The following is a 22,478-nucleotide window of genomic DNA, read 5'->3' on the forward strand; positions in this document are numbered from 1 at the left end:
CAGATTTCCTTCATCAAAACTGTAACACGGAACAACCTGCAAATTTTAGAAAAATAATTCTTTTCTTCAAATCAGTTAACTTAAGTACTATGACTTTTGAACATCCTACAGAAAAATGTTCCAATTTTATGGTTACATGGTTCACTTTTCCCATCTGTTCAAAACTTTTACCACAACTCATTGATTCCTGGTGCCACTGTTTCTATTTCATTTTGGTGATAGAAAAACATGTGATTTTAAGTACAGTAGAGTCCAGCTAGTCCAAACACAACTAATCCAAGTGTCTACCTAATCCTAACATGTTTCAGTCCATGGAGAGGAAATTTTTTAACTCACAAAATATATGTTTTTTTGTATTTTCTAGTTGGATTTAAATGGTATTACTGGTACAAAAAGATTTTTGTGTAATTCTAAATCTTTTTGTACCAGTTTCACAACAAAAAAAATTGTATTTTATTGTAGTACTGTATTAATACTGTACAAAATTAATAAATCAGTGTTTGACATGGCCTATTAAAACAGCAGACCTATACAGTTCTTACACACAAAAATAAACAAAAATTATTGATGGTGTTCGATCTATAGAAACCGGACCTGTTTTACCACTTGCTTCTGAATTATTTCAATTATTCGGCTAATCCGAACAAGGCTCGGTCTCAATTAGTTCGGACTAGCGGGACTCTACTGTATTTTATATATAGAGAAGATTAAATAGAGAAGATATATATATTTGTAATAAAGCAGGCATTTGTAAATTTATAATTTATTAATAACTAAATTATTAACTTCAGTTTTAAACTTATAACAACTGAGAACTGGATGTAATATAATAAGAAACATTCACCAATACTCAAAACACTCACTGTGTAATAAAAGCTCTTATCATTAGAAATGCCAGAATTTTCATTACTCTAAAATTATTTGCTAACAAATACACAAATTCTGCAATCAATAAATTTCACATGGCTGCAGCTGTCCAAAAACTTTTTTCACGGGATGTTTTACCTTTCACAACTACTTATTTACGTGAATTAGGATTTTCCACATTAACTCAATTAAAAATGAAAGTTTATTTTAAAACTTTATTTACTGTGTCTTTTTGCTAAATTTCATGAAATATGTATCTTTCCTCTTTTTGAACAGTAATAACTCTATATTCTTCCTTAAAAAAGTATACAGTATATATATAATTCAATTAAATATGTATCATCCATAACAAATATACATATATCATGGGTCAATAGTAAATAAATGCAGTTCTTACAATGGGTAAAATATGAAAAGTTTGAAAAATGCTGGTATATAGCATTACTTAGCAGATGTAAATAAAATAAGTATTTTTTTCTTTTAATATCACACATCATTTGTTAAATAAAGAATTTACTCTCAGCAAACATCAGGTAATGTAATAAGATTAAAATCTCTCTCTGCTGAGTACAGCTGGTATAAATTTAAAAACTTCAGAATAAAGCAATCAATATGACAGTAAAAATTACATAATTAATTTCAAATGTCAAAATTAAAAACTACATTTATCAGTTTATTTCAATATAATTTGATAACAATTAAAAATCTTACCGGAATTTTCTCTTTTTCGGCAAGTTTGTTTTGAAGAGTTTTTACATCCACTCTTGACACCTCTTCTGGATTTAAGGTTATGAATTCTGGTTGAATCTATAATATAATAATAATAAATTTATTGTACTATGAAAAACTGAAGTTTACATAAATAAAAGTTCAAAAATAAACTGTAGTAAATATAGATTCTAAAGTTTAAATAAAATAAGATTACAAAGATAATTCAAAAAGAAAAATTGATGTGTAGGAACATACTAAAATTACAATTTGATGGCATCAAACTGTATTTGTGGGCTTCTCAATTATCTCTAAAAGACTACTAGCATCAATTTTCTAAAAGTGAATAATAATAAATATCTTAAAATTTTCCAGCATTAGATCTATATTATGAACAAGTACAGTACTTCCATCTTTTTGAAAAATCATCCTGAGATTCAATACAGAGTATAATTTATATAATTAAATTCTAATTAAAAAGTATAATTTATTTGTATAAATTACAGTCATGTCCATAATTTAAGGAATTCACGAGTACACATAAAATAAAATAATTAACACTTCAGTGTTGCAGCGTTACAAATTGCAACTTTTTAGATTTAGATGTATTCACTAGCACTTTCAATAGCTTATAGCTACCATCCTCAGGCAAAAAAATCAAATACAATTATTTTCGAATGATTGGTTTTTAACAGACTTTTTAAATTAACTAAAGCACATGGATGGAATTCAGAATAAATTGAAATTAAAAATGAAATATTTTCATAAATTATAGAAATGCACAACAATTGATGTTATATCCTCCAAAATACTTAAAAACCAAATATAGAAATCCCGCAATTGTAGATTTGCTTTTTAATTATTTTTTGGAATATTACATCAATTGCAGCACATTTCTATAATTTTTGAAAATATTCCAATTTTAATTTCAATTTATTCTGGTTGGTTGGTTGGTTGGTTGGTTGGTGTTTTATGGTACAAGGGCCATATAGGCCAAGCTGTGCCATCAATTTATTCTAAATTTGATTCACATGTCTTAGTTAATTTAAAAAGTCCATTCAAAAATAATTGTGTTCAATTTTTTCGCCTGAGGATGGTAGCTATAAGCTATTGAAAGTGATAATGAATACATGTAAAATCTAAAAAGTTGCAATTTTTTAACATTGCAACACTGAAGTGTAAATTATTTTATTTGAATGTTGGCATGAAGTGTATTTTATGACTAGTACACATAGTTGGTTTGCTTTGGCTTCTTAGTATTTAATGGCAAGACAGCACCAACCATATGTTATCATATGGTTGGTGGACAGGATATATATAAAATAAAAATATTGCTTGTAAAGAAAAAATAGCAAGATGTAATACATTAACATAGTAAAATTATAACAGTACAGTAGAGCATCATTTATCCGAAGATCGGTTATCTGAAGGAATTCTAGTTGACAAATTTAAATTTTTGCCAGTGCTGTGGCGCTGTAATCTTTGGCTATGCCTTCGGCTACTCAAATATTTTACATTTTTGATACTAAATTAACTTCTCAAGTATAATTTTTTATTGTTTTTATATTTTTCAATATATTTATTTTGTTTGTACAAAATAAAAAATAATTTTTAACGATACAATAGTCTTCGTTAGGCTTAATATCGATGAAAATTCAACGCAAAACGACACGCAACGGAGAAAAATTTCAACACGGGAGAAATTAATATATTTTTTCGTACATAATTGGTTATCCGAAAAATAAGTTATCCGAACAACCCCAGTCCCCAATTGATTCGGATAAACGACGCTCTACCGTACACATATTTGTGGCTGCAGTAAAGAAACAAAATGCAAGTAGAAATGGTGTATGACATCTTCTGAAGGGAATGATGTAGATGTATGTATATTTACTGATAATGGAATTAGTATAAAAGCATTTTTCACCAGTTTAGGTAATTAGCACTATAAATGGTAATTACCAAATTGCATGTGTAAATGTTACCAACTGCTGAAAACTGCTTATAGACCTCTTGGCAGCATCAAGCATACAATTTACAATATCACCACATTTCAAGCAAACAATTTATAGATGACTACATGACATCAGCATGTATGCAGGGTGACCTGCTGTATGTATTCTTTTAATTATATGACACAGGCTGATCTGTGCCATGTAATTAAAAGAATCTGTAGAACATGATGTACTAAGAACCTTGCATGGATTCCATAACGATGGGCCATTGTAATCTATACTGACAAGTCCTGCCACAGACTAGACACAGATAGTCAACAAGTGTATGTATGGCAAGCCCAGTGCCAGTGACAAAATAAATTTGGGTTCCTATCCATATCATTGAATGTCATCATTCTAGAGGCAGAGAAATCTTCATTTGGAGTGGTATCATGTCAGGTACTTGTATGGTGCTGCATGTGTTTGAATGCAGTATGGTAACAGGCTAGATTTATAGGGATGTTATCCCACAGCAATATGTGCTGTTTTTTAGAGGTGCATGTGGTACCAGGTAAGTATTATCATACATTAAAATGAAAGGGACAATAATACAGTAGAGCATTGATTATCTGAATACCAAAAGCGTTCCAGTCGGCAAATTCAAATTTCCGCTAGTGCTGTGGCACTGCAATATTAGGCTATGTCTTGGGCTACTCGAATATTATTTTTGTTGGTGTCTGTGTTTTAGCTGGCAGCACTAATACAACGACGAGAGGGTACTTAAAGACATGCCAGTATTTGAACAAGGTTTTTTCCCATTGTGAGTGGTGAGTTTAGCCTGTTTTGTGTGGTGTTTTTCTGAGGACTGTGTATAAGGATGTGTGTCGTGCTGAATCAGAACGTTTTTGATACTAGATTAACTTCCAAAATATAATTGTTTTTGTTTTTATATTTTTAAATATTATTTTGTTTGTGAAAAATAAAGAAATAATTTTTAACGATACAATAGCCACGATTATTATTTTAAAAAAAAATTTTGTTAGGCTTAACATCGACAAAAATTCATTGCAAAGCAACACGCAATGGAGAAAAATTTCAACATGGAATAGGTTAATATATTTTTTCGTACATGATCAGTTATCTGAATAATCCCAGTCCTGAATTGTTTTGGATAATCGATGCTCTACTGTACTTGCCCCCAGTCTGGTTTGGTTCAGGAATACCTGGAATCTGAAAATAAAAGGTATCTGGACTGGCAACCCTATTCATTGGATTTAGAACCCCATAGAACATATATGGGAAGTCCTTGGTTGCAGGGTTGTAACACATCTTCCATCATGATGGACCATTCAGAGCTCTGAAAAGTACTTGTGCAACAGTGGATTTGTTACCCCAGGAACTGCTGGAAAATATTATAAACAGCATGCCAAACCACTGTGCAATATGTGTTGCTATTTGCAACAATCATACACACTATTAAGCTTCATAGGACTACAAAGTCTTTGATTCATGGCACAAGCAGTGTCATGCAAGACAATCTATGTCCATTGCTTTTCCTTTTTTCCCATGGGTTAAATGAACCCAAACTTCTTTTATTACTGTATTTTGTTTTGTGATAGAAAAGATGCCCTTCAATTTTGCCATCTCTTACATTACAAAGATGGATTGTTCGTGGCTGCCCACAGGATTGTCTATGGGCCCCTACTATGGAATATCACTTTTGATAAATTCCTCATCACCACCTTTGGGCAGGAATCACATCCACACAGAAAACTTATCTCAGCTCAGAGGACTGCCCTTTTTCATATTGCTAAGGCTTATTGGACTACACCCAACTCCGCCTCCAGGTGATCTGTAGAAGCCACCCATTGATAAACTGTTCAGGAATGTTTGGAGAATCAAATGGGATACAAACATCACTCATCCTAATATCAAACCAGCACAAACATTATTCATCCTGATATCCTTGAGAAACCCATCAGTTTCCACAACTCTACATACCCCAATGAGCTGCCTGGATACTTCCACAATCTATACACTGAGGTGTTGATTAATATTTATACAGATGGTTCCAAACTAGAGGATTTGATCCTGGGATCCCAACCACTTTTCAGTCCCAAAATTTTTGGGATTAAGTTTTCCTGATCCAGAGATTTTCGGGATTGACATCGTTTTAAAAAAGTTGCAAAATAGACTGCATGAAGCGAAACGTTCAGTGCCAGTGCTCTTAACAGAATTGCTTGCCTATCATTTTAAAATAAAATACAAGAAGTTTTATTCCAAGCAAGCAGCATAAATTAATTAACCTAGAGGGCTTGCGATGCTTGCTTGGAATAAAACTTCTTCTATTTTGAAAAGTAAGTGTCTTTGATATAAAATAGCTTAGTTTCTCAATACTGAATTTTATTCGTGGTTATATCATATTAATTGATGTTTACATAAACATTGATATCATGAATGCCCATTTACCATTATTGTTTCTTTAACATTTAAAGACAAATACTGTTGATATAAAAACAATATATCAATTCTTTTTACCTCTATGTCCTTACTGTTTTCATTTCTGTATATATACTGTATAGACAGTTTATACACAAAATATCAGTTGTGATTTTATTATACAGTACTGTGTTTCATAATAAATCATGTAATTTGCCTAAAAATTCACGTAATTTATATTTTTCAATAAAAATTATTAATCCAAAATTTAAAAACTAAATATTTAACATATAATAGAACGTCAAAACTTATAAAATTACAAAGTAAAAATTTCAGAACTTTTTGTTCAAAAATAAAGAAATATTTTCCTTACACATTATACAATGAGTTTGAAATTTCACAGAAACTTGTTAATGAGAAGACAGTACTTAATTAAAACCAATAAACAACTTTTAATATCAAAAGAAAACATAAATGATAATTAATCTGTCCACCTATTAATTAATATTTTGAGACAAAGTTCGCCCAAACAGGATCACCATTTATTAGCTTTGTGTTCCAGACAAATTAAGAATCATAATTACAAAATATCATCACCAGGGGATGCTTTTCTAAATCTACATTTTCCAGCACTTCTTCATTGTAGATAAAAAGCCAAAACACCCCAAAAAGGTTAGATGGTTTCAAGAAGACGTTCGTATACACCAGTTCCTATTTTAGAAAAATTTTATATTTTTTAATTGGAAATTTTTGTGTTTTTTAAAAGGACATTTTAGCGTTTTAGCAGCTAGTAGCCTGAAAAGGAAGGTCGTTGCCAGGATTGTATTGTCTGGAACACAAAGCTAATAAATTATGGTCCCGTTTAGGCAAACTTTGTCTCGAAATATTAATTAAAGAAAAAGAACCATTGGACGAAAGAATTAATAATCTGTCTATCTGTTTTGTTTATTTAGATCTTGACAAATTTATTGTTTACCTGCAGTGGTAGTTTCAAGGACAATGGTAGGAATAAAATACCCTATTTTGTTGCAAAAGAAACTTCATTGGCATTTGATAATTTAATTATTATTGACTCAAGAGCTTTTAAAATTTGGGGGACTAAAAACAAGTGTAATATATCTGACTAGACGTTATAATGAGGGGCTACTATATTTTCAAAGTATATTTTTTATATACCTTAACTGATATAAAAAATTTAACATCACAAGTAAATAAATTTTTTTACAGAAGTGGTTAAAATAAATAAATAAAACAAAGTAACATGTAGTAAGGATAAGCTTAACCAAAAGTATATATTTAATACTGTCCCAATTGCAAGTGGGTAGATAATCTCATTCATTTAATGGATTATCCAGTATAATCAATTATACTGCACACATAATCTGTTATTGGCAAGTTATGATGAATTCGCACAAGAAAGTGAGAGTTAATTTTTAATATCTAAATCACTTGTTAGATTTAGGAGCTGTTAATGGTGCCTATTTATATCTTGTATGCAGGAAAAAAGGGCATCTCTCAGTGCACAAAAGCAGGGTTCAAGTTTTATAGAGGGGTACATAGAGAAGTTGCATACTTTAAAGTGATCAGTACCAAAGATTGGCATGTTCTTTATTCTTGGTATTAGCTCTAATGAGTTGGAGATGACATATTGGTACTCTTTGTAGTAGTCCTGCAAAATTTGATATATCTTTTTCAATAAGGATAACAGGAGATCTAGCCTTGTCCAGTATGGGTGTTATTTTCTGGCATGTGTTGAGTTTTTGCATAACCAAAAGCCTTAATGTATCTGGAAATGTTATAATGGCATGGGAGAAGTTCAACTTTTTAGTCAAATTAGAGCACATTAGCCTATTTACTTTACTCCACAGCTTGTCAACATAGGTTGCTCCACCTGTAAACATTCTGTGCCCTTTATATACTCTTACATTTGTTCAATGTATGCAGATTTTTTAAGAAAACCACAGATCTACTTTTATTAGCTTTGGTTAAGATATTATTATTCTACAATAGCCATTTCTTGGTTTTAGAGATATCAGTCCAAATACACTGGTCATTTTTAACATATTTATTCTTCAGCATTTTAAATATCATCTGCCATCTTAGGAAGTGTAATTGCATAGTATTGTATGTGCTTTTTTCCAGTTCAAGAAGTTTTTCAATGTTTAGGATGACAGAATCTGGAGGGGTGGACTTCTCTCTTGGTACAAACATTGGACTATGCTTAAATACTTTAGTGAGGTAATCAAGTGCTGAAATCTGGTTGCAACTAATTACACACAATTTATTATTTATATGTTCCAGCTTACCAGAAAAAAAATCTTTCCAATTTACATTAGAATACTTTACAAAATTGAATTTTAACTTATAGTTTCCTGTATGTGTTTTAGCTTGTTTAATGTATACATATGTTATCTATATCTACTATTTTGTTCTAATTGAATTTAGAATCAATTATGTTATTACTACTAGTAAAACAAAAGCTAAATTAAATTTACTATATTTTTATGATTTTATTTTAATCTGTTGGATACCTCCAGTTAAACCTCTATCTTTTCTAACTAGATATATATATATATATATATATATATATATTTTATCTTCAATATGAAAATATATGCACATAATAATAATAATATACATACATACATATATATAGATATATATTTTCATATTGAAGATAAAATGAAAGAAAGGAGTCAAGTGGTCACTTAAAAATTTTAGATAAATGATTACCTTTTCTAATAATGATTTAACTTCAGTTTCCCTTCTTTGCTTTTTTGTCATAAATGGGTTTGTTTCAAAAGCATCAAAATTTGGCTCTCCAGAACCTAAATTAGTGAATATAAAATAATAAGTAATTTTATTAAATGTAACTGATATTACAGAGCTTATACAGCTAGTTTAATACTTTAAAATTAAAAATAAAATTATATACAAAGTTAATTATAAAGCAATTCTCTCATTTTATTAATATAAGAATTGTTAGATAAACAAGTTCATATTTTAAATTTTAAAGAATTTTCAAAGGAATTTAATATGATTTTTCAATTACATTATAAATAGAAGACAATTTTTTAGACAATTAGAAGGCATCTTTATGAGTTCTTGTATTGATTCAGAAGTTGCTGAACTTTGCATGATAAAAATTGAGAACATTATTAAAAACCTTTGCAGTGTAATTTTTTACAATCGCTACATTGATGACTGCTTTGTTGTTTATAACATTAAATTAACTGACCCACAAATTATACTTCAATACACCAATAATATCCAAAATAATATATGCTTTGAAATACAAAATGAAAATAATGTTATGTTGAACTTTTTAGATATCACAGTTCAAAGATATAATAATTTTATCACTCTCAAAAAATACATTAAACCACATGACATTGGCAAGGTTATCAATTACTATTCTAACACACCTACGTATATAAAAAAGAATGTATTCAATATGTATATAAACAAAATTAAATTATGTACAATTGATATAGCACACCAAAATGTAGAAAATGAACATATATACTGCATATTTCAATTAAACAACTATCCCAACAAAATTATTGACAAATGGCTATATAATCACACTATGAAACAACCGATGCCTAAAACACAAGTAATTTATAAGAAAAGTAGATTATACCCTGATAATTTTTGAAAGCATACAAAAAATATTTACAGCACATAATATTATTGTAGTCCCCACATTAAACAACAAAATCAAATTTTTTTTAAAAAATCAAAAAACCAATTGTTAGTAAAATAGAAGTATTGTTAAATAATAATTTAGTTTATATTTTCATTTGTTCTTGTCAACCAGAATATTATTACATAGAACAGAAACTTTCCCATTCTTTGTTAAAATGATAGGATTGTTGTGTTTTACTTGGATTACTGATTTTGAAGTAAAATGTTTACAAAAAAAAAAACAACACAAAGAAGGCATGATGACAACAGTACGAACTTACAACTAATACCATACTACTAATACAATATAGATGTCGTGGAGACACAATTATAATATGATCAGTGTGGCCCAATTTAGCAAATTTCTCACTACATCTAGAAAGGTTTTAAAACTGAATAACTTTTTATTTGTTTTATTTTTAATTTAAATTCTTTAATTTTTTTTCATTATTTCAAAACTTTGCCGCAGGCACACGTAAATAGCTCCACGGGTGCACGTGTGCCCATGGGCATAAGGTTGGGAACCCCTGGTCTACAGGTTAGAGATTTGTTAATGCAAAATATGAACAATCTGCCAAAGGGATGCCCATTCAAGGAGATTTTTTTATGGGAAACTGGCTTTTATTTAGATATTAGATATATGAAGAAATGAGATCCATTTTGTGCAACAATTAAACCCTCAACATATATCCAGCAATAAATTAATTTTGCAAACTTTTTGCCTTGCAAAAACAGATATCAATAAAACCTGGCTTAAAAATATTCTCAAGGTACACTGGAATTCAAAACAATTAAATAATAAAACACACCTTTTAATTTCCAGCAATATTTTAATATAACAAAATCATTTTTGACCTGTTTATAGGTCTTCCTCAGTTAGTCCTTACAGAGGAAAACTTATGAATAAAATAAATAAATTAGTGTTTTTGAAATAAAATTGAACGAACACAAAATTACAAATTCTGAATTTCTAAAATTTAAATGCATATAATATAAAATTTTAAAAGAAAATAAAAATTGATAATTAAAATTTAAGTTTTAAAATAAACAAAACATAAATAAATAACTAAAAATAACAGATAGACTATAAGTGTCAAAGTTCACAATTCAAAAATATATTTCCATACTGTGGATATACTGTCTGCACCTCTAAAATTAATACATGTTTGTTTTTCTGAGCTTTAAATATTTCAACCATTTCCAAATATTTTTTTTAAAACTCTTTCTGCCCTGTGGGCATTAAAAAGGCCTCTTTCTGGCAAGCCCATTATGAATTCAGCCAGACCCACAATGGGGCAGCCGGGTGGTGAGGGACAGGGCCTGACATATCTAGACGGACCACCCTGCTGAAAAATTCCTGGGGATTTTTTGACTGGTGCGGATTCAATCCTGGGTCCCCAAAGCAGTAGGCTGCGTTCTTGACTGCTCGGCCATCTGGCTGTCAAATTTTTAAGTATTGGATAATGTTAAGATTTCTATTTAATTGAATTATTGCTGCATCTTCCCATGAAACCTTTATGTCTTGTCCCCTGATGTAGTTGGCTAAAACCATGCTGTTCACATTCTTGTTGATTGTGTGCTTATGTTCCTTGAGTCTTCTAAGAAGAAAAGAAAATAACCATAACCATAAAGAAGATAGGATTATTCCCAAGGTTTTTACTGGACTTCTTTAGTATTATATTGTTACTGACTTAGATATAATTTATAAACCTAATAATAATAATAAGTAATAATTTGTAATTATTGTACTACTAAGGTGTCATACATAAAAACTGGCAAACAAGCTGGAACTGTATACTAAACTAACAACTTGACACCTAAATGTGAATTCCAGCATATAATGAACAAAAAAAAAACTTGAAGTAAAATGTTTACAAAAAAACACAACACAACGATGGCATGATGACAACAGAACGAGTTTACAACTAATGTTCATATGTTTTCGGCTGTCTTAAAGTTTTTTTTGTTCATTATATACTGGAATTTGTATTTAGGTGTCAAGTTGTTTGTCTACTAAGGTATATTGCAATGTTGGCAATTGTCACCATAGACCAGCGGTTCTTAACCTTTTTAGTGGTCAGCACCCCCTTGAATATGAAAATAAGCTCTTGCACCCCCTTAAAAAATGCGTGTATATTTTTTATTTAAGAAAAAACATTTATTGCATAAACAAATTCCATGTTTATTTACAATATATATTACTATATAACATAAAAAGCAATATTTAAATTTTAATGGCTAGGTTGTTGTTGTTTATTCATAATAATTCTATTAAAATGAGGCTCTTTTTTTTGAAAGAGCCATGCATAAATCATCAAATGCATTTAAGCAATTTCTGGCTTTTGTTTTGATGTGCAAAAGTGCTGTATTCAAGGTACGTGAACATGTCTCAACTAGTTTCTGTACTGCACATGACAATGTGACTACATTAACTGCATGAACTGACGACTGATGACAAGTGCTATGTGCTGAGAGATGGTGAAGTAGAGAGTGTAGAAGTGAGACGGTAGAGAATGAAGAAGTGGGGGTGCTGTGTTGCTGGGTACCATGGTTTGTAAAAAACATGGTCACCTCGTTCGTATTTTTTTTTTAAATTTTTGAAATTTCTCTCGCACCCCAGGTTAAGAACCACTGCCATAGACTCTTTTTAGTATGGTATCCAATTGATAAGGGCTATAAGACTAAAATGCATTTTGGAGAAATTAATTAAATATGCCAGTAGTAATAAGCTTGTTCATTAGTCCCACAAAACTATGTTTTTGTAATGATACGGGATGTTTCTGCCTTTCCATCCAAATGCTCAATATGACTTCAGATCAAATTGTGTTGTTTTAAAAATGTAACTGGCTTAGAGGGTTCACATATTAAAAAAATTTTTGAATACATTAAAGTAATAACTATATTGTTCTTATATTCACCAAACAGTGCTATTTCTTCTCCTAAAGGAGAACTTGGAAGAGTTAAAATACAAAATTTCACTGACATGTGCTCAGCAGTTCAGTTCAAGTAGTGTTTAATTATAACCACCCCATATTGTGTTTATTAATACATTATCTTAGAATGGTCAATATTTGAAACTGACAAAACTAGAATCCTTTTGACATAAATGGATTAAATAGAGTTTGAACTTTAATTCTTATTTAAAAACAATCGCTTCTAATTTATGTATATTTTCTTATTTACCTGGAACAAGCATGCTTGTAAAACCTATATTGTGACCAACTCCAAGTACATCTTCATACGGACAAAACTTTATATCTGTAATAGTGCCATTAATAGTATGACATAAATATGGTGCTTCTACAGAAGTTGTACAACAATCTTTATATACCTGTAATATAAATTTTGAGTACTTAAAAATTAATTATTTTCAGTTAAAATAAGATACCTCTAAATTATTTTAAAACTATAAAAATATTTGAAATAAGCAGTCACATGAATTAGCTTGAAAAGTTGAAAATTTAATTAAAAAAAATTTTTTTTCTAGAAAATAAATACAGTAGAGCGTCGTTTATCCAAAAGAATTCCAGTCGGCAAATTTAAATTTTCGCTAGTGCTGTGGTGCTGCAATCTTTGGCTATATCTTGGGCTACTCCAATATTTTTTTTGTTGGTGTGTGTTTTAGCTGGTAACACTGGCACTTTTTTGTGGTGTTTTTCTGAGGACTGTGTGTGGTGCGGAATCGAACGTTTTTGATACTAGATCAACTTCTAAAGTATATTTTTTTTGGTTTTTATATTTTTTCAATATATTTATTTTGTTTGTACAAAATAAAAAAATAATTTTTAACGATACAATAGCCACGATTATTATTTTAAAAAGTTTACGTTAGGCTTAACATCGACGAAAATTCAACGCGAAGCGACATGCAATGGAGAAAAATTTCAACATGGGATAGGTTAATATATTTTTTCATACGTAATAGGTTATCTAAAAAATAAGTTATCCGAACAACCCCAGTCTCCAATTGATTCAGATAAACGACGCTCTACTGTATTTTATTCAAATTCAATATTCTAGAATTCTCACATGGATTAGATTTCATATATTTAAATTTGATTTATCATTTAATTAGATAATATCAAAAGGAATCAGTCAAAAGTCTACCAGAACATGTTTACTATTAAGACAGTGTTTACACATTATTGTCTCCACGTATGACTGTGTTTCTTTGTATATTATAGATCCAATTAAAAAACCGCTTTGTGACACCTTTATGAGAATTGTTATTGCCAGATGTTTTGGCCTCCATGTTCTTCAGATTTAAACCCTGTGATTTTAGCTACAGAGTTACCTTAATTAATTAATTAATTTAAAGATGAAGTCTATCAGGAAAGTATAGGGTTCCTAGAACATAGTGTTGCCATAGTATCTGTAATTCTGTAGATTTAATTTTCATTGTGCAGTATAGACTGCCAGGCCATTGAAAAACATTTCATCTCTCATCAATGGCCTGGCAGTCTATACTGCACAATGAAAATTAAATTTACAGAATTACAGATACCATGGGAACACTTGGACATATACGATTATACAATCTCAAACATTCTGCATTTTATTTACAAACTCTGAATTTGTGTTCTAAAGAATCCGTTTTTTGCAAATGGATTGGTAATTTTTACACTGCACATCGATCGTTATTTTTAGAACACTGTTTTACAATCCATGTGAACTGTTAGTTTAGAACATTTTTAAACACTCCACGTGAATGGATACGTTAAAAATTCTGGACATTTGAATTTTGCATTGTTTGAATAGCTTCAAAAGTTTTGTTTTTATTCATTTTAGAAAATCCAGCTTGTTTTTTTGCCTGAGGAAGAACCACGGAAGGAGTTAGGAAAACGTTTGATTTCTAAGTGAGATTTCGTATTACACAGAGGTTAAAGATTTACGCAAGTTAAATATTTTGGTTATGTTGTAGTAGTAGTGTTGTACAAGGAATACTTGTATATATATAATCAATAAAATCAGGCACATATTTTTATTTTTTAGATTGGTCTTATTAAAAAGGGTTTATTTTGAAAATGGCAAGAATCCAAGGTACAACTCAGATGTAAGACATAAATTAATTATTTCAAATGTTTCCTATGAGAGGAATACATACCAAGAATTTTGCATTTACCAAAGTCAGTCACCTCTTGCATTCAGCATTATGACATTTATAAAACAGAAAAACAGATTCTAAAATCAGCAATTTGTTTTAAGAGTAAAACCCTACATTTACTAGATATTAAAATAAGAAGAAAATATGACAGAAATAACTCAGAACATATAAATGATCAAGCAGCTTATCAACAGCAGAATGAATATATAACTGAATAAATTATTTGGATATTCAAACTTAAATGAATGGAAAGTGGCAAAATAAGTAAATTAAAAAAAAAGTTAACATTAATATCCCAAATAATGTATTAAGAACTTTCCTTAATATCAGGAGTAATAAGTTTATTTAATATTAAAATAGAAGAAATAGGCAATTTAAAAAGAAATATCCAAATAAAAACATCTGAGATGTAAAAAAATTTCACCAAGTAAAAATTTCTGACAATTTAGACGAGAGACAAAATTCTTCTTAAGAGTTTTTCTTTGGTAAAGATAAACTTTGTGCTAGGAGGTGAAATGTATAAAACAATAATATAAACAAAAATCTTGTGGGTACTACTTCCAAGTGTCAAGCTTATCTATACCAAAGAAAAACTGCTAAGAAAAATTTTGTCTGTCATCTAAATTGTCATAAATTTTTACTTGGTAAATTTTTTTTACATCTCAAATGTTTTTGTTTAAATAATTGTATTATTATGTCAAGACATAAATTCAATCAGCGCTTGGCAAAATCCGACTGAATGTGTCATCAACCAAACACTTTCAATATTCATTTCAGTTGGCACCGATTAACACACTACCAATTGAATGCATTGCCAACTGACACTTTTGATACACCATTTAGAAAAATTGATATAAACAGTTTTAATTGGCATAAATTTCAGTTTTTGTTATTCTGAGTAACATTTTGAATAAAATTCATTTGTTTCCATGCAATTTTATCCTTATAAGCATAAAATTAGACTGTAAAACTGAATTAGCTCTATGGGAAACCCCTGTAAACTTTGACCTATCAACCCAGCAGTTTCGTAAACACCTGAATGACAACAAGAAAGACTTAAGTTTAAAATCTCAGTTTTCTAATCCCCTTAGTTTTTTCTCTACAAGTGCCTGCAGTGCAAAATGAAGAAAAAAATACAGCTTTTTTGGTGATTTTTTCACGTTTCAATTAATTATATTTCAGCAACAGCTTTATAGAAAATCTTGAAAGTTTGCCCACTAAGAAAACAATTTTCTTTCAAATGAGATATTTGGAATTACTTTGAAGTGTTTGGGACAGAGAAATTGACTCCCGAAAACTGGCAATTCTGATTCCTGTATACAGTTAACCCCCCTATAACACGTGTCCTTATAATGCAGATTCATATATCAGGGTGAAAAAATTGTGACCGTATTCGTATAAACACGCTAAAAGAGACTCATATAATTCAGTAAAATGTCATCGCCAACTCGTGTCGTGACAGGATTGATCGAATCTAGACCAATAGTGGATATTGCACAAACCGTTGAGTTTAAACAAGCAGCGGACCCACTAAAAACCATTTATTATTTAACGGCCATAAAAATTATATTTATATTAATGATGTCTCCAAAGTTCAGCAAAGTTTTCACAGAAAAATAATTTATCAGGAAGCACGCGAGCGCCATTTGATGACAATCTCCACGACGAAAACAAGATTAAGTAACGGCATCGTCGAACGGTGCACACTCAGTAAGTAATCCTACAATTTTTTGTTTATAGCATAGTTTATATGGCTTATTCCCAAAAAATTATACGTGTTTTGGAAATGTTGAGTCAAATTAGTCTAGAATCGATTAATTTTATGGAAGAAAACCTTTCAAACAGCCGTACTCTGTAAACTGCACACATGCCGGGCTGTGATTGGCTCATGTATTTAAGGATTCCTACAACGTGAAATTCTTATAAAGTGGAACGTATCTACCCTATAATGCAATGACTTTTTTACTTGGCAGGAAGTCACATCAGTGACTCCTGATTAGTAAAATAATAGACAGGAATCTTCTTTGTCTTAGCTTTTTTCTATCTTTATATAAGATCAGCATTCCCATGTTTAATTTATCTTTTCCACTTCTCTCCATCTAGAGCATCCTTTTGCCTCTTGCTCAGATCTACCATTTTGTCTCTCCATTTCAGCTTTGGTCTTCCATGCTTTCTTCTCCCTATCACCTCCAACCTACCAATTCTCTTTCCAACATAGTCCTGACTTCTCTCCACGTGTCCAAACCATCTTAATCTACTTTCCTGCATCTTCTTACTTATAGGACACACTTTGACTGTTCTTATGTAATCATTCCTAATTCTGTCCTTTCTCACACCACACTTCCATCTCAGATTTCTCATCTCTGCTGTCTCCATCTTCTTTTACTGGACTCTTTTAATTGCCCTTGTCTTGGCACTGTACATTGCAAATTTTACCAAGGTTTTTATAATCTTACTTTCATTTTGCATCTTATTTTCTTAATACACATCACCCATTCATCTTTCTCAGTTCAGGCATCCACTCTGACCTCTACACTGGATTTCTGCACTCATTCTTCCATCACTTTCATACAATATATATGATCCAAGATATTATATTTGGAAGCTGTTATTAACTTTAACTCATCCCCTCCACCAGATGTCATATATACTGTCTTTGCTCTGCTGATCTTCATGCCTCTCCCTTCCAGTACTTTTCTCCATTCCTCCAGCTTCTTCTCTACCTTATCTTGAGATGTTTTGCACAGCATATCATCCACAAACAGTATACTCCATTGTACCTTTCTCTTCACATCTTCCACCAATACATCCATCATCAAATTGAACAAAAACAGTCTAAGGCTAAGCCCTGGTGCAGTCCAACTCTTGTAGTGAATCTCTCTGTCACACCTATACTACTCTTCATATGAGTCATTGCTCCCTTAAACATTTCCTTTACAAGTCTTACATACTTTTCTGGTATTTCCTTTACCCTCACACATCTCCATACATCCTTTCTAGGCACCCTATTGTTTGCTTTCTTTATGTCTATGAATATCATATGCAGTTCTGCCTGCATCTCTCTATATCTCACCATCAACTTCTTTAGAGCAAAAATCACATCTATTGTTCTGCTTTCCAACATGAAACCAAACTGTTCCTCATCTATAGCTGTCTCTTGCCTTAACCTTCCTTCCACAATTCTCTCCCAGATCTTCAATGAATATGACATCAATTTAACCTGTCCTACGTTGTTCCTGAAAATATTTGTGTTGACCTCATTGACCTGCATGGGTGATCCCGAATATTTTTGTGTTTACATCGGAACATTTTTGATACTAGATGTCGCTATGTGTCACAATTTTTATATTAAAACGAACTTTTCAAATATAATTTTTTTTGTTTCTATATTATTCAACATATTTATTTTGTTTGTGAAACATAAAAAAATAATTTTTTACGATATAGTAAACTGATTATTAAANTCTGTTATCTATCTTTCCCACGCTAAAACGTTATTTTTCTCACCAAAACGAAAGAATATTTTATAACAAAAATTTAATATTATTTTGAAATTATTAATTTAGACCCGGGGCCTATTCGGATTGAAATATCTTGGGCCAAAACATAATGACCTTGACTGGTGGACCCAACTTATCTTGTTTCTGCATTGGAAAGTTTTGATACTAGATGTCGCTATGTGTCACAATTTTTATATTAAAACGAACTTTTAAAATATAATTTTTTTTGTTTCTATATTATTCAACATATTTATTTTGTTTGTGAAACATAAAAAAATAATTTTTTACGATATAGTAAACAAGATTATTATTTAAAAAAAATTTTAGGCTTAACATTGATGAAAATTCAACATGGCGTCACAAGCAACAAAAAAATTTCAACATTGAACAGGTTAATTCCTCTGTAACTCCCACATCTCCTTTTCCTTTATAACTTGGCACCATAATATTTTCCCTCCACTTATCTGATATCCTTTCTTGCTGCCACAGCATTTTCATAAGATAAAAGCAAACTACAGTAGACCCCCTATAACGCTTAGATACGTTCCACGCTAACCGAAAATTACGTTGTAGGAACGATTAAATACATGAGCCAATCGCAGCCCAATAGGTGGGAACTTTACAGACTAAGGCTGTTTGAAAGGTTTTCTTCTATAAAATTAACCGATTCTAGACTAATTCCACTCAACATTTCCAAAATACGTATAATTCTTTGGGAATAATCTGTATAAACTATGCTATAAACAAAAAATTATAGGATTACTTACCGAGTGTGTACCGTTCGACTACGCCGTTGCTTAAAGGTGGTTTTCATCGCGGAACAGCACATTAAACGACGGCCGCGATTTCTAATAACGAATTTTTCGCATAAAAATAACTTGACCTTTGGAGACATCATTAACATAAATAATTTTTATGGACGTTGAATAAGAAGTGTTTCTTTCACAAGAAATGTATAAAATTAGTGCTGTATTAGACTTACGGTACCTAATTTACATACTGTACAGACGATAATAAACTCAACTTACTAGCCTAAAATCTCCGTAGCGTGTTGCCAGGCGGCAGAAAGCATATATATAATTATAATAAAGTTACAATAAATTAAGTTAATATATAATTATATATACAGTACCTAATTTATATATAATTAATATATAATTATATGTACAGTACCTAATTTATATATAATTTATATATAATACTAAACAGACGATAGCAAACTCAATTTAGCCGCTCCGTAGCGTGGCGCAGGGTCGGAGGAAAGTAGTTCGGCTGCTCATCCACTATTGGTCCAGACTCTATCAATCTTGTCGCGAAACGACGTTATAGGAGGTACGTTATACGAAAGTTGCTACAATTTTTTCGCTACGTTATAGGAATTGTCGTTATAGGAACGTACGTTATAGGGGGGTCAACTGTATATCAACATCCTATTTGCCTACACATCTCCATATCTCACAGCTGGGATCTGATCATATCCTGTTGCTTTTCCATTCTTCATTCTCCTTCTTGCTTATATCTGCTGTCTCACCTTCATTTGCCTCCCCATCTTTGCATAGCACTCTTGGATTTTCCTCATTCAGTACCTCCCTAAAATAACTCTTCCATCTTTCCTTTATTGTTTCTTGGTCTTGTAACACTTTACGTTTCTCATCTTTTATTGGTTTAATTGATGTGAAATCCTATAATGTGTTATCCTTCACTTTCACAATTCTTATCAGCTATCTGTCTCTGTCTTTTTTTTCTGGTTCTTCATTAATCATATCTCACCTTTGCCTTTGCCAGTGCCACAGTCCTTTTTGCTTCTCACCTTATATATTTCTTTATCTTTCCTATTACTTAACATTTCCCACTTCCTTGTTCCATCATCAAGCCTCTTTTCTGTAGGGTGGTCCTTTTCCTGATGTTTTTCCTAATACCATCTATCCAACTTTCCTTCTAATACAACTATTAAACTCCCACCATTCCTGCAAATCTTCCAGTAACTTTATTCTTCCAAGCACTCTTTTCAGGTCACCATCTTTCAATTTCCACCACTTTATCCTTTGTTCTTCCTTTCCCGGGTGTGTCTGGATCTTTTTGTCAACTATTATCACCCAATCAACTACTACCAATCTGTGTTAAGTAGCTTTATAATCTTGCAATTCCCCATCTCTTTAAAATGTTTCATGTAATACTTAAAGTAGTCATTCTGGCTTATTCTATCTCCACTGTTGTATGTTATAAGCCATTTCTCTTTTTCTTTCAAGTATATATTGACTATTACAATGTCAAGCACTATTGCATATTCCACTATTCTATCTCCCTCTCTATTTGTCTCACCTATATTCCCACCCACCATGCACTCTTCTTTCTGTCTTCCTACATGCCAATTTAAATCACTTCCACAATCAACCTTTCACTAGTATTTCCATTACCATTTTATCTAATTCTGTCCAAAGTTATTCTTTTCTTCCCTGTATCCTGGTTGGGAGAGCATATACATATACTATGGAGACAAAACTTCCTCCTAATACTTTTTCATCTGCTCCTCCAGAGAACAGTTTATATCCATCCCCAGCTCCCTTGCTTTACCTCCTTTCCACCTAGTTTCCTGCAGGCATAAGATCCTCTGCCTTCTTTGTTTCATTAAGTCTGTCAACTCTGATCTTCCCAATCATTGTCCCAAAGCTTTACATTGCCCAAAATAATAGATAGGAATAATGAAGGTAAAATACTAATAACAAAAAAGCAAAAAACTTTCTTAAAAAACATTTGCATTGAAGGTAAGATTAAAAGAACACAAATGTGAGATAGCCGGGGCACCTGCTAAAGGGTGCCACTTACTCGGCCTATTCCGTGAGAATAATTCTCGGAGTCTACAAGAATGGTTTTCCTATTTAATAGGAATCCGAGTGGTGGAGGGTCTTATCGTTGAGTGAAATTTGGGGTGGAAGTTAGTGATGGCAAATTCACCTTCTTCCTTACGCCAGGGGTCCCGACACCAGTTTATCAGTTGTTTTACACGTGGATAAACACGCATAGGGAAATCCTATTCCGATAATAATTGAGAGACATTTCTTTATAAAATAAACAAGAATAAATTTAATAAACCATAAACAATTAAAACTAATACAAAATATTATATAAATGAGAGATAATAAATGCGAATTTCAATCTATAAGTCAAGAGAGATACAGACTTATACTATAACCGATATGAGGTCGAAAGAGAGAGCTCACAAAATCATTTAAGAACATAAAACCTGATCATTGTCTTTAAACTTCGGTTCTGTATATGAAGTATTTGTTTCACTTCTAGAATTCTCTGTCTTCTTTCCTCTGGAGAGATCAACTTAACTTGATACATTTATATCTTTAGACTTAATCCTTCGTATATTGTATGGCTCCTAAATCCTTCATATATTGTATGGCTGCTGACATATTGCTCCTAAAGGCCAACACCTATGCGTTGGCCTTTAGCAGCAATATGTGTGGAGTCCTGACTCTTCCAGGTCTGTCGATAAACTCCTTGAATTCGGTTGAACATCCTTTATATCTTCTCATCTACGACCAATTATCAGTCGAGGCTTCATCCACGTGAACAGATGGGAAGGGAATGAAATGAGGGGTAAACAGTTCCCACCAAAGCGAGATTTTTAGCAGATAATGGAAAAACAGAGGATATTCTAACTTCCGTAAAAGGAAGTAGCATCTGTTATCTATCTTTTCCCACGCTAAAACGTTATTTTTCTCACCCAAACGAAAGAATATTTTATAACAAAAATTTAATATTATTTTGAAATTATTAATTTAGACCCAGGGCCTATTCAGATCTCACACAAAGCATTTATTTGTTTAAAACATACATAACTTGGTTCCTCCACTGCAGTAGAAAACTTGTACAATTAACAAAAATAATTTTAAAATTTTATTCTTGGAACAAGACTTATATTTACAAAAATTCAAAAAACTTATTGAAATTAAGAATAGCATTAATCTGATCAATTTAATATAAATATCTTCATATAAATAAAGAATTTGTTAATAAGCATCTTATGAGTAATTCTTGGCCTTGGGTGGTTGTTGTAATTGGAAAAACATTGCAGGTTTGCTTAATCATCTAAACACCCCTTTTAAGTGGTTGTCAGAATAATCATTATATATAAACAAAAAATTTAAGATAAAAACAACACATGTATAATAATAAAAGAATTACAAAGGTAAATTGCAAAATACTTTTTTACACTTACTCATTAGA

The 22,478-nt window shown here is 31.1% G+C and overlaps 1 protein-coding gene across 1 annotated transcript in view; it reads right to left on the reverse strand.

Moving 5' to 3' along the window:
- The window catches only part of LOC111642405 (WD repeat-containing protein 46-like), a gene marked incomplete at its 5' end in the record, with an annotated part of 70,679 nt that overhangs the window by 22,816 nt on the left and 25,385 nt on the right, over positions 1 to 22,478 (reverse strand). The window contains 3 exons of the mRNA XM_023388753.1: positions 1,579 to 1,674; positions 8,682 to 8,776; positions 12,819 to 12,966. Coding sequence (XP_023244521.1) covers positions 1,579 to 1,674; positions 8,682 to 8,776; positions 12,819 to 12,966 — 339 coding nt within the window. The remainder of the gene's footprint in view (positions 1 to 1,578; positions 1,675 to 8,681; positions 8,777 to 12,818; positions 12,967 to 22,478) is intronic.

This window comes from Centruroides sculpturatus, unplaced genomic scaffold, assembly GCF_000671375.1.
Source record: "Centruroides sculpturatus isolate CEXI.00-Female unplaced genomic scaffold, Cexi_2.0 scaffold1530, whole genome shotgun sequence".
In the NCBI taxonomy this organism is placed as follows: Eukaryota; Metazoa; Arthropoda; class Arachnida; order Scorpiones; family Buthidae; genus Centruroides; species Centruroides sculpturatus.